Below are 18,367 nucleotides of genomic sequence, written 5' to 3'. Positions count from 1 at the left end.
CATCAGCTGCTCTTGTCTCTTTCTCTGCTCGTTCTCTTCATTCGTTTGCTGGGAACAACAGTTGAGAAATTAGATCTGGACACTGTGTGGTTTATCCGTGGCACTGACAAGAGACTCACCCTGTAAGCCTTGATGAAGCGAACAAACACAGGGAAGAATACTGAGGGTGGCATGGTCTTGGCGCTCTCTCCGAAGAACTTGACAGCATCGTCAAAGGCATCCTGTAATTACATGCATGGTCACATGACCACAGTTGGATTAGGTGGATCTTTAACATGTAGTAGACGATTACAAAGGTCACACTGCAAAAATTGCATTTCTTACTAGGCATTTTTGCCTTGTTTTTTAGTACAGTTATCTAAAATGTTTATTTCTGTTAGCATCAGACCAGTTGTCCACAACATTTTTATATTGTGCCTTTTATCTTATCTAAAGATAAAACTTGATCTTCTATAAAGTATTTATTTCATTACATTAAAAAAAAAATGCATGAAAACATACATTTGTTTTGAAATGCTAAATTCGGCACAACACTGGCCTAATAAGGCAACTGTTGTTCTGTTAACTGACCAAGCGATTTATCTTTTATTCATCTACCTGTGCGATCCGGGCATCATCCAGGAGTTTCTTCAGCCTGGCCTCATGATGATGGATGAAGTCTTTGAGCAGAGAGTTGTGGCCGTGCATGCTGTACTCTCTTTTCGTGAGCTCCATCCCTCTCTGAAGCTCTTTCACATCTAGCAGGACGTTCTCTAGAGAGACTGCAAAAACAGATTCATGAGATTTACCAATAAACGGACGATGAAAGTTACTAAAATATATATTTTGTGTGTAAACAACATTAATGTGAGAATGAAAATTTACGTCTGCATATACAGTATGCACTGTATGTAAATAAGACATTTTAAAGGATTCACCAAAAAATGAAAATTCTGTCATCATTTACTCACCCTCATGTAATTTCATACCTGTATAAGTTAAATTTACTATGTTCTGCTGAACACAGAGAAAGATATTTGGAAGAATGTTAGTCATTTTTAGTTCTGGAACATCATTGACTGACCACAGTAGGAAAAATGTAATGGTAGTCCCCAGAACAGTATGCTTTCATAAATTCTGTGTTCCACAGAACAAAAAAATACAATCTTTTTTTTCTACTATGTTAGTGGATGATGTCCCAGAACTGAAAATTGCTAACATTCAGGGGCGGACTGGCCATCTGGCGTTTTCCCGGTGGGCTGCTAACTTATGGGGTCGGAACGGAGGCTGTGGCCGCTAACGTATGGGGCCGTAACGGACGCCTTTGCCGCTAATGTATGGGGGCGGAACGGAGGCTGTGGCCGCTAACATATGGGGCCGTAACAGAGACGTTGGCCGCTTAGACGGACATATTGTAAATGCGAATGCACGCAACGCGAATGCAAAAGACACTTAAGCATGCACATCACCCAACCCCCCCGGCACCCCCTGCCCCATCGACAGATTCGGTGGAGGGCCGATGCGGGCCTAAAAATGCCAGGGCCGATTTTTCTTCCCAGTCCAGCCCTGCTAACATTCTTCCAAATATCTTTCTTTGTGTTCAACAGAACAAAGACATTTATACAGGTTTGAAACAACCTGAGGGTGAGTAAATGAAGACAGAATTTTCATTTTTGTGTGAGCTATCCCTTTAAGGGCCAAAGATGACTTACCTGCAGCAGCTTTTTCGACTTAATGTATCTCATTGTAGAAAACGCTCACAATGGGATATTTCTCCCTGACCACATTGGCTATGTAGTGCAAAAGTGTCTGCGTCCTGTCTGTGGACTTGGTCTCCAACAGCTGAATGCATGAAACGTTCAAGTGATTAATACAATGAACGACAAATTAGATTAAAGAGATCTTATCAGAAGGTAAGTGTTTACCAGATCCAAGCTCTGCAGCTTAAAGCCGTAAACAGCTCCTCTCTTACTGCTGTTCATGTAGTTCCCCAGCGCCAAAATGATCTGAGATGAAAGACATTAAATGAAGTTACAAATGAATTATTAGGAAGACTATAAAGAAACTGATAATAACGTTAGTTTGTCTTACCTCAAGGATTTTCTTCAATTTCTGTGATGATTTTATGGAAACAGAGGCTGCTATGATAGCATGAAGTTGCTGTTAATAAACAGAAAAAAACGCAATATTACGGATAATATCACATAATCTGAGAATTGTCAAAAAAGAGAGAGACGGTTTCTTATGAGATTCAATGAACATTAGAAACAGTTAGTAATAATTAGTAGCTAATTTGTTCTCCATTTTTTTGCTCTACTATTCCCCTGGATCCCCGGTCTCCTCACATCCACCCATCTTACCGGCGTGAGCATCAGCATGCTGTCGCTGAAGTTGCCCATGAAGGCCATGATGGTCATCCGCTGCGGCAGCCTCTCGATCTTGCTGAAGAGCATCATGAAGCGGTCCTCGTCGGTGAGGCCGTCCATCGGCCGCCGCTCACGCTCGTACTGCCGGAGAACCTTCACCTCACTTTCGGTAGGCATGAACCGCATCAAACACTCTGTGAAATCCACCGGCACCGTACGCAGGTCGAACCTGAGGGGAACAGAGAAAATTAGAGCGGTAGAACATAGAAGAGGAAACTGAACCATAAATGATTGAGAACTACAAATGATCTAAGAATATGGTGTGGCATACCACTGTAACTTACGTCTGGATTGCTTTGCAGATCTCCTCTGGGCTCTTTCCTGCTTTGCGGAGTGTGATGGCGAGATTTTTGGACCTGTTGGCCTCCAGTAGTGACACTTTGTTGGGGGCCTTCTGAGGAGCTTTCTGCTTTTGCATTGTCATGTCGACAGCAGGGCCCTGGGCTTTGGTCTTGAACATTTCTTCAAACTCATCTACGTTCAGATCCTACAAATTAAAAGTCTTCTGTTAAAGTTCTTGAACTTTTTAGTTGGGTGTTGAAAACATGGTGTCATGTAACAATACAAATGTAACAATAAAATAAAAATGAACCCTATTAAAGGGTAACTCCAGCCAAAAATGAAAATTCTGCCATTAATTACTCACCCTCAAGTAGTTTAACATCTGTATGACCTGAAATTAAGGTAGTTTTGGAAGCTTTCTGACTCCTTAGATTGCAACGCAACCAATCTTCAAAGCACTGAAAGTGCCTAAAGACAACGTAAAACTGTCCACGCGACTCCGGTGGTTCAGTATAAATTAATATAATGCGACGACGATACTTTTTGTGCGCAAACAAACAAAACTAACGACTATATTCAAAAACGTCCTGCTTTGAGTGTTAGTTTCCAGCGCACGTTCCCGAGAGCCACAAGACAGTGGCTCGTGTGTTTGGTTAGCATTTTTGGGAAAAATGGAGGTCATACAGATGTTAAACTACTTGAGGGTGAGTAATTAATTGCAGAATTTTCATTTTTGCCTGGAGTTACCCTTTTCATCTATACATGATAATCCACGTGAAAGTAATGCTATTCTCAAATTTTTGCTCGTAAATGACTCTTTTTTCCCTCCACCCACCTCCATCCATTTTTCATGATCCAATCAAGTCCCAATAGAAAAAAACTTGGGATACATATTTCCTCTTTAGTTTTCAACTAAAAACTGAAATTGTTTTATTTTTTTATGTGTTTTAGAGGTTAATTAACATGCCATCAGCAATTTTGGGGTTTTGGGGCTTCAAAATGCAAACTTTTAAAAATGTGTTTTAAACGGTCTTTTAGTAAACTACAAAAATGTTTTTCTGTGAAAAAGGTGACATCGTGCCTTTACAAAGTGACATCGCCAACTACTGGCCTGGCATGCATACTGCAGCATTTTAGCGGTTTTAAAAACACACTTTTTTATTTTTAGTACTTTACTATCACGTAAATGTACCCTAACTATCACATTTTACTAAAATGTGTTCAGAATGTCATTTCACATTGACTAAAGTGTAAAGTGTACAAAGTGTAAAGCTCAGAGTCAGCAACTGAAGTTACAATTAAAAAAAATGTCGAGCTAAAACAAAACTAAGCAATAAACACCATCCGGCATTATTTTAACATGTAGCAGAGTTGTCAGAAATGTTACACTAATGTACGTAATGCTCTATTAAATACCTCCAAGATCCTCTCGTCGTCAATTTCATTGAAGACAGTTCCGTTGATCTGATTGGGTTTCAAAGCCACCCAATTGAACACTGGCATTCTAAACTTGGTTTTGATTGGCTTTTTAATTTTAACGGCTGTAAAGGAATAACAGAGGTTAAAATGATGTTTAAATTCAGGTATACTTAGTTTAACAAAACAACACACAACAATCAATGTGATTAAATCATGACGGTACGTAAATGAGAGTCTGACAAAGAGCAGAAAACCTACAGAAGAGTTTGATTGGTCCATCTTTGAGTGCAGGAAAAAAGGGAGTACATAAAAACAAATGTTTACAGAGTTATAAAAGCAGAAACGTTCAGAGAGAGAAAGCAGAAAAGGAGCTAAAAGGTACGTGACAAACATTTGTAGAGGATCGGAAATAACTTCTGGCTGGTATACACGTACCTGTCAAGCCCGAGTTGAATATGACAGTGGGTGTGCCGCAACCTGGGAGGGGAGGGGCACAAGGAGGGGGAGGTGGGGGTAAGGGAGCAGAGATCTCGATAGAATGACCAGGAGGAGGAGGAGGAGGAGGGGGAGGTGGGGGAGGCGGAGGCGGCGGCACTGCAGGTGCGAGAGCTGGAGAAGGTCCATTAGGAACTATGGAAAGTGAAAGAGGTTACAGAAGACAAACTTGAGCACATCTGAAAAATTCTGTTATTAACTGAAAATACATAAAAACTAAACTAAAAGAATATTTTACATTTATATAGTAATATAAAAAACCTAATAAATAATTGACAAAATCTTCCTCCATTAAATGCCTGCTTTTAGATTTGTTGAAACGGTTACTCACTAGATGACATTGTCATTGGTGGCGGTGGAGGAGGCGGAGGGGGAGGCGTGGCCATTGGCCGAAGAGTGCCGGTCTGAGAAGAGCTTCCAGAGCTGTATGCCGCACCGGCGCAGGCTCCAGCTAGTGAGTCGGGGCAGGGAGACAGAGGCATGGGCTGAGGAGGAGACGGCAGCGGCGACACGTCTCCTTCCCCGTCTCCCTCACCCCTCACCTGGATCTGGAGACTGCCACGGCGCTCCAGCTCATGAAGTTTCTTCTCCAGCGTAGACTGCTTCTGAATGGCCTCGTCCTTTTCTCGAACTATCCGCCGGAGCGTGTGAACCTGAGAGCTGGTGTCCCTGTACACGGCCTGCACAAAGAGATCATAACTTATGTTGAATTTTTTTGCCTTTTAGTATGAATTTGCCTTAAAGGCGGGTGTGTCCGATTTCTCATAGCCGTTGTTGATGTTCAAATCTGTTCAAATTCTCTTTTTTAAATTTGTGTGCCCTCATAATCTTCAGTTAAAATCTGAAGGCTTAACATGATTTTTATGACATCATTCTGCACATCCGCTTTTCATCAGATTTTCGAACACCCACCCCTACTATTGGCTATTTTAAAAAGCCACTAAATATGTCCCTCCCTAATTACTTGTTTTAGTAGAAAATTACGTCAATGCATCTAACACGGGTGTAGGTCTGTAGGGATTAATCGATCACAAACAAATTATTACTTTGTTACAGTTTTACAAATTTACATTGTAACAAATTTTTGTTAAGTTCTTCAAAACTGTAATATGTAACTTTTGCCTTTTTATCGATATCTCTGACATGAAAATACATAACTATATTTAAACAAAGTCAGGTGGTGTGAAACTCACCCGTACGGTATCCAGCTCTTTGTTTTTCTGCATCAACTGCTTCTCGAGCTCCACGATTTTAGACATGGCCTCATTCTCTGTTTCCAAGAGTTTGTCGTTCATCTGCACACATAAGAAATAGACAAAAAGACAAATGAAAAAGGGAAAGATTCATATTCAGATATCAGCTCTAGTGTTTGAACTGAACATAAAAAAAAGAAAGAAAAAGAAGTGTTTGCACATTCTTACATGTGAGAGGCTCTCCTCCAGTTCTTCCACACGCTCCAGGGCAGCGTTTTTGGTCTCTGCATCCTCCAAAAGCGTCCCGACGTCAAACAGGTTATCCAAGTAAGCCTGGATCTGCACTTTGAGTTTATCACTCTCAGTGTGTTTCAGCCTCTGTGCAACACACATGTACACCAAAGACAGTGGGGGCATGAATTTATGAGCGAGTGTAAAAAGCAAAGATACTCTGAGCATCTTCAACAGTAAGAACACTTCTTTTCTACCTCTAGATAGTCGTCTAAAGCGAGCTTGGTAAAGTCATACTGCAGATGAACTCTGAAGTTCATGTCTTCTACTGAGTGCACCACGATATTGATAAACTGCATACACGCCACCTGAGTCCAAAACAGAGAAATTATGAGATATGACCAGAAGATTTCAGAAGAGCTGAGAGCATGTCAGTTTGAAAAGCACATCGGAGGAGAGGGGCAGCGCTATGTGATATAAACCCACCATGAAATCAATATTGTTGTCTTCGTTTTTAAAGTGTTCCATCAATTTCTCAAATCTTTGGGATTCTGAGCAGACCTGAACACACACAAGACAACAAAGAATTATTTTAACAGCTTGCATACAATAAACTGCTTTTTTGTCATTTTTAGCCAAAAAAACATGATGATTTTTGTTAAATTCGTTAATAATTTTCTCAGCCACAAGTTATTCCAAACCTGAATAAATTGCTTTGTTTTGTGGAACATAGAAGATATTTTGAAGAATGTGGGAAACAAGCAGTTCTGGGGCACCATTGAGTATTATAGTATTTTTTCATACTGTGGTAGTCAATGGTGCCCCAGAACGGTTTGGTTACCAACATTCCTCCAAATATCTTTGTGTTCAGCTGAGCAAACAAATATATACAGGTTTGGAAAAACTTGAGGGTGAGTAAATGATGAACAAATGTTCATTTTTTGGTAACCTATCCCTTTAAATGATGCTTGTATCATATTATGACCAAAAAGAAAGTGTTTATACATATAAAAAAAACTTTAATGGAATACATAGACTGACAGAATAAATATATTTACCTCTTTGAAATGGTCAAAAGCAGCGAGGATGATCTCGTGTCCTCCTCTGACCAGACACACAGCGGCCAGCAGCTCCAGGACCAGAGCTTTGGTCCTACACAATGAAGACAAAGGGCCACTATATCAAGAATCCAAAGCTAAATATTTAATCCTACAAGCTCTGATAAAACATTCCAAAGAAAAATGAAGGATTTCTTAAACAACCATTTGAGAAATCTCCAAGGGGAAGGTCAAATGATCCTATTGGTTCATTTAGCGTAAGTGACAAATAAATAACCAATAAAATACATTTTGTTTAGAGGCTTTCAAAGGTTTTGTATGAGTTTCACGGAACCATCTCAGTTACAAACGGTTATCGCCCATTGACTATAATCAGCTCAGCTCACTCACAATTCATCTATTTACAGCTGAAGTTACAAAAGAACAGTCTCTCCAAAAAGGGCTTCGATCAAATTTAATAGCAAGGGGTTTTAATGAAAGCCCCAACCTTACAGAGATAAGAGACCTTACAGAGGTTTGAAACAGAAACTGGAAGAACATTTGATGACAATAATGAATTCTTTACCGAGTTAAAAGTAAAGAGGAAATCAGTCAGTGTGTGCGTGTTCACCTGGGATTTTTGTTGTTAAGGCTCAGTGCGATTTCATTGACAGCGTGGGGGTGGGACATGACCATGTTGAAGCCGTACTTCAGACAAAAAAAAGTATGTGAGAAAGAAATATTGAAATCATTACAAAAAAAGATTTTTATAAAAACATGGATAGACAAATAAAGCACCTTTCTTTCATAATTTGCTCACCTGATAGTTCATAATGGCTCTGAGACACATGATGCAGACGTGAACATCATCCTTCTTACACACCAAACGGGAATTTTTCAGAGTTCTGCGACTAGGCAACGTATTAGACCTGAGAAAGCATCACAGTATTGAGACTTGTCTTACACCAACATTTCCGTTGTGGTTTTTCTGATATTTTCCGCATGAACAAGGGTTTGTGTTTATATACTGTATGCGTCTACCTTAAGGAATGCCGTGTGGATCGCGGTATGCTGCTGCCGCTGACAGGTGAGGGTAAATTACTGTCGCCATGGAGATCTTCTATTGACCTGCTCCAGGGGGTCTCCACGGAAATCTCACCTTGAGTGCTCTCAGTTACATCTCCATCAAACCTGAGAGAGAAAATAAGACTTTAAAGCATCTTGACACTTACACACCGTTCAAAGTATATCTTTTATCATAATTTGCGTTCCCTGAGATTCCCTATGGATTTAAAGTTACTAGGTAAACATTTTTGATTATTGAGGAGAGCTTATCCGTTGTGAATCGATTCAAAATATTAGTAATGGTTCTTTATAATCTTATTGAGAAATGCTGTTTATGAAGTTTCAATAAGGTCCCATCACAGTACAGAGATTGTTCCTGCCTAAGTAAGTACTAACACAAAGCAAGACTATTTTTACATGGCTCTTAACCTTTGAGGTTTTCCTTACTAGCCCTTACTAGAGAGTAAGACACACTTTCTGTAGGACTGTTTAGCCAGGCATTCAGTTAAAACCTTTAGTCCACTTCTAATCCCGTCACACTTGTTCTGCAGGCTGGATTCTATTTTTCTTTTAATCTACTACTCTCTCTTCTTTTTTCACCATTTCTTTAAATTCTTTCTTTATTAGAAGCCCCTTCCATTCCTATTCTCCATCTTCAAGCTAGCCAAAGTTCACTAGACCGTGTCATGGCCGAATGTAATCCCAGCCCACCCTTAATCAACACTTTTTGCACATCTGCATTGTGAAGTCTCAGTGAATTTAAGTCATAACCGATGTCTGCCATACTCCCTGCATTGCTCATATTGAACAAACTCCTTTCTTATAAGTATTCCAGGATCATTATATGGCTGATTCTTATGAAATCTTGACGAAACATGATTTGTTTAAATATACTTGCATCAACAAACTGACTATCCACTTGTTAAGCCTGACATCATGAACCAACATATACGGAAGGTCATTTACCATTCTGGGGTCCAACACTCTATCGGATGCCTACCTGTTACAGCAATGATAACCAATATTGTTGTATAAACAGTTTGAGAAGAGAGTATTACATTTTTACTGATAACATCATTCATGGACACCTTTTTACACTATTTCTTAATTTTTATTATACATTAATATTCTGTCAATGTTATTTTTTATTTAAAATTTTTTTCCTTGTCATTCTAGTAGACCATTCTAGTAGAACATTTAAAGTCCCAGAGAAATGTAAAATTACAGTTTCAATTATTTCATGAAATATTGCAATGTTTATTGTAAAAAGCTTATCAGTGTGAGTTATTGTCTTTTTAAAATGCATGTGCCTTAATAATCTTCAGTTAAAATCTGAAAATGCACTTCCGCCCTTAGACCGCTTGGGCAGAGCAATCCGTAAACTCCTCCCTCCAACTGTCAATCTGCTGCCAGTTCCATTTCAATATGCAACGGCTGTTTTTATACATTCAATCAATTTTCAGTGAAAAACGCAAGCCACGCCAACTATTTTTCTCATTTGAAATACCTTTTCACTCGGAAATGCATCAGAATACGGAGGTATTCGGTTCTCAGGGCCTTTTTTTTTTTCTCAAAAGATTTTAATGTGATGTTTAAATTACAACATATCATGCACTCCGACATAGCTGTTACGGTAATGAGATTTTCATGCGAAAATGCAATTTAATGCAAAAATAATTAATTCCTATTTTTTAATTATTATTTGTGCAAGGTAGAGAACAGAATTACCTTTATTATGATCATTTTGTTTTACTGAATTATATGTTTTATATTTAAAATCATTACTGCCATTATGTTGCAATGACAATGACTGATATGTAGCTGAACAACATATTATCTAGTCAGTATGATCATAACTACAGTGGTCAAATTTTCTCTTGTATCTATGTTTGTATAAATTGTTTAAAAATGTGCCAGCTACAGGAGGACAAGCTTCTCATGCATGCTTCTTTGTAAACGTTTACCTCTTATGTAACGTTTGATATCTTTCATCACATTTTATTCTAGGACAATCTAATAATGGGTTTAGTGCTGTTTTGTAGCTGTCAGATTACTTCTGCATTTGCTGTCTCAGAAGTGCTAGTCATTGAATGTGGATGTGAATGTGGAAAAAAATAAAATCAAGTCTGAAAACATTGAATGAGAAAACACTCAAAAACATGAAACAGCCATTACATTACGACCCAGCAGCGTGATACACAATGGATGTAAAGTAGAAAGGAGATATTGTAGAGATACAATCTAACATAAGAACTGGCCAATTTGTGGAGTGTTTATTTTGTTAAGATAGGATGCTCCTGCACTCATCGGGCGAGTTTCACATTGATTTTTGTTTGCCAAAATGAGGTGTCACAATACAAGAAAGAAAATCTGTGAGAAACGCCTGAGGAGCCCATTTAATGGATCAACCATCTTCCGTGTCTAAAATGCAAGATTTGACAGTTGTGACATTCGGCGTGTTTGGAAATATTAAAGCAAAGCGCACGTTACACAATTCTAGCTCGTCACCTTTGATGTTTCGATTCTGCCACAAAATGCACTTCTGAGAAATGCTCGGACTACTCGCAGGTGTAATGGCTGATTCCAAACAAGAGGTCTTGTCGTCACATGTGCGTACTGACCATATTTTTGAGACATTAGGTGCAAATGTTGTTGTTGAAATTTGTCCTAAATTAACATTTCCGTTGCTATTTGCAAAGAATTTTGTGAGAACGAGCTTGACTTAGCATGCACACACTTAGAGCGCTTTTCCACCATGGCGCCGAATCGTTCTAAGCACAGTCTGAAACGGTTACAGTTGTTTCCACGTGAGCCTGGTTCGACACGACACGATTACAAACTGTTCTCAGCTCGGAATTTTCAGCACGGTTCTATAACCATCATGCTAATGAATGTGCGCAGAGTCGTTATAGCTCAGTCTCTTGTGTTTACAAAGGCATCGCGTGACGCGTTTGTGTTTACATTCTAAAAAATTCCGTTATCAGCCCTGCGGTGGAAAATGAAACCATTTACGTACCGGCTGGCATGGATCGGCACGGAGTGGAACGATTAAACAACGAGAACGATTTGGCGCGATGGTGGAAAAGTGCTCTTAGTCGCGAAGTGTGCGCGTGGCCTTAGTGGGCAGCTGGTTTAACCCAACATAAACATTGTAGGTCGAAGACAACAAACGACAGCAGGATGGACAAAAATGAAGATCAAAAGTGGAAGAAAACTTACGTGACAGCATACTGGGCAAAGGACAGATACTCCACCAGAACATCAAGCCCTTTATTCTCCTCATTGAGAAACTCTCTCACCCACCTAAACAAACAAAAACATTTTCATTTGCCATTTTTGCTACTATACAAATCTTTATTTACTACATAAAATTCATGCGTTACTTCCCCCCCGATGCGACTTACCCAATGTGATTGGTCCTAAGAGATATCTCCAGTTCTCTCAGCACCTGAGTCGACTCCTGAACTCGCCTCCTAAACTTCTGCGAAGAAAAAGAGCGAGATGTTTTCTGGTTGTGTGTTGGATGGGATGTCAAGTTAGGGTGGTTGGTGCCTCTTTCATTACATCCACGCAGTAAATGAGCTGAATTATGCAGGAGACATTTCTCATTCGCTTCTGTTGCTATTGACTTTCTGCACGCCGAGTGCTCTGCATTCTCCCTCTTTCAAACAGATTTATTTGCTCACACACACTTCAACACTTCAACTTAACTTAGGGTTTGTTTACTCATTAAACACGACATATGCTGGCTGGCGAAGGCGTGTTTAAAAAAATGAAAGAAGGATTCACACAGAACTTAATAAGTCACTGCTAGACGACATTTTGAAAATAACTTGGGCCTGTTTTGCATTGCACATACACTATATTGCAAAAGTATTAGGAAACCCCCTTCTAGTAAATATGTATATCCATTCCAGTACTTCCAATCAAAACAAATTAATGCTATACTATACGACACCATATTAAAGAATTTTGTTTCCATCTTTGTTGCAATAGTCACACCTCAGCTAAACAGACCAGACCAGCTAAATCAATCATTTATTTTTAAATCTTGCTTTGTGCACAGGGGCATGTGAAACCGTCTATAGTAACAAAAATAACAGCAATATTTGGGTTTTTTTCACAGGAGCCTACACAAACAATATTAACCTCTAATAATAATAGTTGTTCAAATTATTTTGTCCATCCCCTGTATATGTGGCATATATTTATTTCAGGGGACATTATAACATTGTAAGTATGGTGCATGTGCTCCGTTTCAGCTTTGTGTGTAATGAACATAATTCAGTGAAAAATGCACTGTACCCCTATTCTTCAACAGAATCGTTTAAATTATATCCTTCATATATAGTCTTGACACTACATAGAACCACTGAGAGAATAACTCAACCCCTAAAAACAGATCTGCCAGTGTCACTAATGACTTAAATCATGTTACTCACCAAGAATACAAACAGTGTTTTTTGTCTGACTAAACCCAGATAATTGAGCAATTTATACACTTTCACCATTGAAAGTGATCTCTCTCATTATGTAAATTAGATGGACTAATTCACAATAGCTCACACTCAATAACAAACTTTAATTTATAGCCCTTATTAAAGGAAAAGCTCAGTGTAGCAGCATGTAGTTGTTTTGTGGTTCTGTGCAGTTCTGAGTGAGTCTGCTGTTGAAGTATTTCCTACAGTATTGGTCAGCTAGCAAAGATAACTGATTTAATGCCGACTCAATGCAAATGAGTTATTCTCAACATTGATTCAACGTTAAATCAATTACAGGTGGGCTTAAGTAGCTTGCTAATGGGGTTGAGCCCACAACTTTTGAGTTACCAGCCCAAATTTTTGGTTCTTATGGTGGAAGAACATAAACCATGTGCATATTTAAAGGAACTCACCTTTCTAGTGACAGCAGGGTCCAAAAAGCTCCTGAGCTTCTGGATGTAAGTATGTGGAGGATTCTTCACTTGGAACCGTTCCTGTTCGACGCACAAATATGTTATTCTTGTATGATTTATAATTAACACTCCGCTTGCATAGCTCTTCTTGAAGCAAGTTCAACCCCCACCCCAACTTCAACATGAAACATTTACTGTGCAGACCTTCTTTTCGGTTCACTCTCCTCCTCCCATTCCCAATCATTCAGCCGCTCACAAAGTCTCACTTTCACCCAATTACTTCCAAACCGCATTTCAGTCTTTGAAAGCATCTCGGCAATCACTGAGATATGATCATTCATAATTTAGACAGGAGACATTTCACACTCTTTCACCTCAACAAACATTTCCACAGTCAGCCATTCGCTTACGTCAGTGTAGCCATGGTGACATGATTGGGTGGATGTAGAGAGAATGTATTAATGAAAAATCTGTTTACTTAGTGGTGGCTGTTATGATAAAGGAACTTTTCTCTGTCTCTGTGCACTTCGCGGCCTTTACACAGCTGTGCTTATTGTCAAGATGGAATCCCTTTAAAGTTTGACAGGATTACAGATACGAATAGAACAAAACAAATGAAATGTAGCTTGAAGAAAAAAGTGACCGAGTGTTTGTGATAATTGCTGTGTAAAAGCTATCCTGTGCGACATGATGGACAATGTCAAGCAACTCAAGTTTAGCTTTATGCAAATTAGCAGCAGCAAAATCAGCAATATCACTGTTTGCTGTGGTGCGTTTTTGTCCGTGTACAGAGATTAATGAATAAATTAATAAAAATTACCCTTAGAAAACAAACTTCAAAAATATTCAGTGTACGGAGTGAATTTATTTCATTATATGGTCTCATTCATGATCTCATGCATTATGAACTGCTGACATATTTGTATAGACATATTGTTCAATTTTAGCAGTAATTCATTTTTAAAGATTTTAAAAATACACCAACAGCGTTCAGAGCATCTAGCAGCAGTTGGAACGCCTACTAGAGACCAACAGTACAGCGACCTCAAGCGATAAAATCATTTTATGTGTGAATGGAGCTTAAGACAAGCTTATATAACAGCTCTGATTTCTATAAATTGTTTTGTCTCTGGTACAAGAGCTGCAACAAGATGGCAAGGCGTTATGATAAATATAATGGACAGTTTGAAATGCACATACAGAATGGTTTAAAATGGATTCTCACCTGATCACAGATCAGCTCCCATTTCTTTTCATTGTCATACTGTCTAAGGAGCCTCACTTTATCCGGAGGAAGGTTCATAGAGTTCTGAGGAAGACAGAAAGAGAGTTAACATTCTTCTCTAAATGCATCTATTTCATGCACATGACGTCATTTCGTAAAGTTCACGAACATCAAAGCATGCACAGAGATCAACAGTGGACAACTAGCCAAAAAAACTTCTCTTCATTCAAAAAAGAATGCTGGGTTGTTTTTTACCCATGGCTGGGTCAATATCGGACAGAACACATGGTTGGGTTATTTCAACCCAAACGCCAGTGCGTTGTGCCCTAAAGTGGACATAAAAAAATACATTTGTAAAAAATGTAAGTAAAAATATGATTTTTTATGCCCTAATACAAAATAAAAACACACTGGAAACTAATCCTGATTAAGGTTGTCATGATTCATGTATAAAAGGGTTAAGGGATGCAAAGCCTATTAAATATTCCTATACATTTTCCTCTCAGAGTCAAATTCTGCTAACGGGTAATTAAATGTAACCAATCATATAAACTTGTCATCTTTTATATGAAACCATTAAACATTTTATTAAACTTTAATAATTGCCTAATGTTTTAAACAACCGAGAAGATTTCTAAGAAATGTGTGTATGAAAAGTGCAAGAAATGTGTTGCAAATACACTTTTGTGGGTATTGTGCAGGTTTTCTTTGACAGACATTGATGTCTTGACGATCATGTGAATTGTAAGGTAACAATGATTTATTTCTTAGCCGGCGAGCTAACCATGAGTTGGTTATGTCAATGTTTTTACTAGTTCTAAAATTACAACTGATAGCCAGAGTTTGACGGACCTGCAAATATGCATAAGGGATGAACTATGTTTAATATTCGGGTAATTATAAAAAGTGCTGGAGACAAACAAAATGGTATACAAAACTTATTTTAAGTTGCTTAAATAAATTCCAGAGACTAACATGCTTGGCTTGTCCAAAACGTTACATTCAGCTTTTGCAAATTTGTTTTTACCAGGGAAGGCGTGGTTTTGAATAATGGTGAAAATGCTTCAATTAAAACAGCATTAAAATTAAAATACTGAATTTAATGAAACTATCATGCTAGACTCCATCCTAGGAAAGCAAGCAAAAACCCTCCTTTAACCATGAAATATTGCAAAGTCAGATGTGTATTTAAATAGTTTTTTATTATCCACAAATTACACATTGACTTCTTAAGGTTAACATATAAGGTGTGTACAAAAAAAAAACCACGCAGTGTGATGGATTGATAAAATCATTATGGGCAGTTTAATTCACTGGATGTGAAAAACTAAGCCTGCAAAACGACCGCCTGAAACACTACAGTTAGTTTCTGATGAACAAGGGTTTTTCTTATTTTCTGTTCTTCTGTCTGGGGATAATAAGCCAGACTCACATTTAATGAAATTATTAATGAGACAAAAGCTCTGACTTCAGTGCAAATCAAGACACAAGCGCAGCACCCAACACATGAAACTGTGTGGAGCGACTTGGCCTGCAAAAGCCAACTCTACTGGGACAGAATTTGTGATGCAAATCTGTGAAAACGAGGTGGCGTTAACCGATTTGCATTCCCTTCCCTTGCTCTTTCACATGCACAAATACAGACACAAACACACCGAGCATGAAGCGGTTATGCTGATTTGCACATCTTTGACTGGATTCTCAATGCAATCGTGTGATCTTGACTGTTGTGGGGCTGGTCTCTAATGTAAGCAAATGACATGTGTCGGTCTAAAAAAATCAAATCAGGAAGATAAGTAAATGATGACCTATTCAAAGTGTATTGATTAATGACCCTTGAGAACTTCACATACAAAGCTTGTCAAGACGATTCAATTTGGAATCTGTCATTGTAGTTGCAGTATGAGCAAATCCTAATAAGTCAGATCAAAGTCAGAGATAATACAAACATTAACAGAGGCAGAAATACTTAAGTGATCTCAGAGGTGCAATTTAGGGTGTCTAGGGGGACATTTATACTACAAGTGCATTTCAATAGACTGATGGATTCTGATGGGAGAAAAATGACAGCACGGAATAAATCACAAGATGAATATTCCATGAGGAATGCAAAAAACGAGTCAAACTCTCATATGACGCCTCTCAGGCCACACCAGAGAGTCATCAGACAGGTTGTCAATAGCTGAAATTTCAACCAACAAAACCAGAAATGACAAAGCTGTAGCACTAATGTATCTATTTAAGTACAAATACTTAATTTCATATGAATCTGTTATTTTCAGCATCTAAAATCAATCGCATTTGAAAAAGCAAATGCCTACAGTGGTCATACAGTGGCCTACAGAGCATGTGCGATGGCTTTAAAGACAGGCGCATATCATACATGAAACCCTGATCACAACCAAAAGAATACGTATGAGCTTCCGTACATTCGCACATTTTGTGGACGCCGAAATACATAAAAAACCAAACGTGTTTTATAATAAAGAATCGCCGCGCGCCAGCAATTAGTAGCTATCATGCACGCGCAAACAGCATCAAAGCATTGCACACTGCCAACCCCACACAATAGAGGCGTGTGTGCTGGCGTGGGCTGCCAGCTCCCATACTAGTGTGCACATGATCCAATTACATCGATACGCTTTCTTTTGGAAATTACAACATAGAATGTAATAATCGAGAATTACCAATGCGATTGCAAATCTTTCCTCCAGTTCGGCAGGGTCCGGCATGGGCAGTTTAGGAGGTTTGCTACCCCTCGCCCTAAAATCTGTGAGCTGAGCATCCATACTTTCTGCGTTCCCCATGTTTTTGTCTGGTCTTGCTGGTGATGCCCAACGACGGCAAACCCTTTCGAAAAACGCAGTGAACTCCGAAATATAAGCAAGAGGCAGAATTGAAGCAAAAATATAGTCCGGGATTTTTTATAGGCAACTAGACAAGCTCTCCATCGATGCAAACCCGCAGAGCTCTGTATCAGATGCGAGACTTCGACAATAGCATCCCAACATTGTTGTATGTGTCGGGCCCTCCGTTCATTTTTTGGAGATGTTGAGCATCGTTCACTCAACGGCAGCGGATCAGAAGCGCAGCGCATTTATCTGTATCAAGCACAACAGATGCACCGCTGGAGGTTTGCGGCATGATAACGCGCATGGCTCGGACAGGCCAGTTAATCCGTGCCGTGTAGATGATAACAGACGGACTTCGACAAAACGCAAACTCCCCCATTCAATCCCCGACACAATGAAGCCTTTGAGCACCAATCCCCCGCTGGGGAGTGCCAAAAAGCCATGCTGAGTAGACGAGGGGGAGGCAATGTTTTGTTCTGTTGCATGCCGGTATTTGTAGTTTAGAAAGTCTCTTTAAATTGTGCGTTTTTATGTAGTTCTGTGCATTGTGGATTTTATTTTTATTGTGTTATGCTCGGTTTTTCCTATAACAGACAAGACAAACCTAACTAAAGGTATTTGATAGATTTTTAAATATAAATGAAAGGTTGGGTTGAAAGAAACATGTTACAGCAACATTTTTATTTTATTTAAGAATCGGTTGAAAACGCATCTCTTCCGTCAGCACCTGACCGGATTTGTTGTCCTAATGCTGACCCAATTGCTTCCATTGTTTACCCAACTTGTAAGTCGTTCTGGATAAAAAGCGTCTGCTAAATGAATAAATGTATTTAAAGTCGTTATTGTCAAACAATAACAATGTAGTGATTCCTATGTTCTCTTACCTGAAACATTTTTGTTTTAAAGGAATAGTTCAGCTAAAAATTGAAATTCTGTCATCAATTACCCACACTCAAGTTGTTCCAAACCTGTGTAAATTTACTGTGTAAAACTTTACATAACATAAAAGATGATATTTTAAAGAATGTGGGAAACTAACCAGTTCTGGGCACTATTGACTACCATAGTAGATTTTTCCCGATTGTTTCCAATCCCTAGTCAATAGTGCCCCAGAACTGTTTGGTTACAAACATTCTACCAAATATCTTTTTTTGTGTTCAGCTGGACAACAAAATCGATACAGGTTTGGAACAGAACAGGATGACAGAATTTTCATTTTGGGGTGAACTATCCCTTTAAGATAAGTTAAAACTGTAAATATGTGGTAAA

At 38.8% G+C, this 18,367-nt stretch overlaps 1 protein-coding gene across 1 annotated transcript; it reads right to left on the bottom strand.

Annotated features, from left to right (window-relative positions):
* Positions 1–119: 119 nt before the first annotated feature.
* fmnl2b (formin-like 2b) lies at positions 120–17,919 on the bottom strand. The gene is made up of 24 exons (XM_057338588.1): positions 16,934–17,919; positions 14,247–14,330; positions 13,022–13,102; positions 11,532–11,608; positions 11,347–11,430; positions 8,104–8,253; positions 7,883–7,991; positions 7,694–7,770; positions 7,084–7,177; positions 6,512–6,586; positions 6,283–6,393; positions 6,023–6,172; positions 5,795–5,896; positions 4,933–5,281; positions 4,542–4,736; positions 4,365–4,385; positions 4,104–4,228; positions 2,690–2,892; positions 2,340–2,574; positions 2,071–2,139; positions 1,905–1,985; positions 1,692–1,821; positions 598–761; positions 120–221 (listed from the first exon to the last, which is right to left on the bottom strand). Exons 1-22 carry the CDS (start codon positions 17,051–17,053, stop codon positions 1,711–1,713), a joined length of 2,703 nt encoding a protein of 900 aa, XP_057194571.1. The 5' UTR covers positions 17,054–17,919; the 3' UTR covers positions 120–221; positions 598–761; positions 1,692–1,710.
* Between the last annotated feature and the right edge of the window lie 448 nt (positions 17,920–18,367).

This window comes from Triplophysa rosa, linkage group LG7 (genome assembly GCF_024868665.1).
Source record: "Triplophysa rosa linkage group LG7, Trosa_1v2, whole genome shotgun sequence".
NCBI classification, from domain to species: domain Eukaryota; kingdom Metazoa; phylum Chordata; class Actinopteri; order Cypriniformes; family Nemacheilidae; genus Triplophysa; species Triplophysa rosa.
This window is presented reverse-complemented; position numbering and strand designations above follow the sequence as displayed.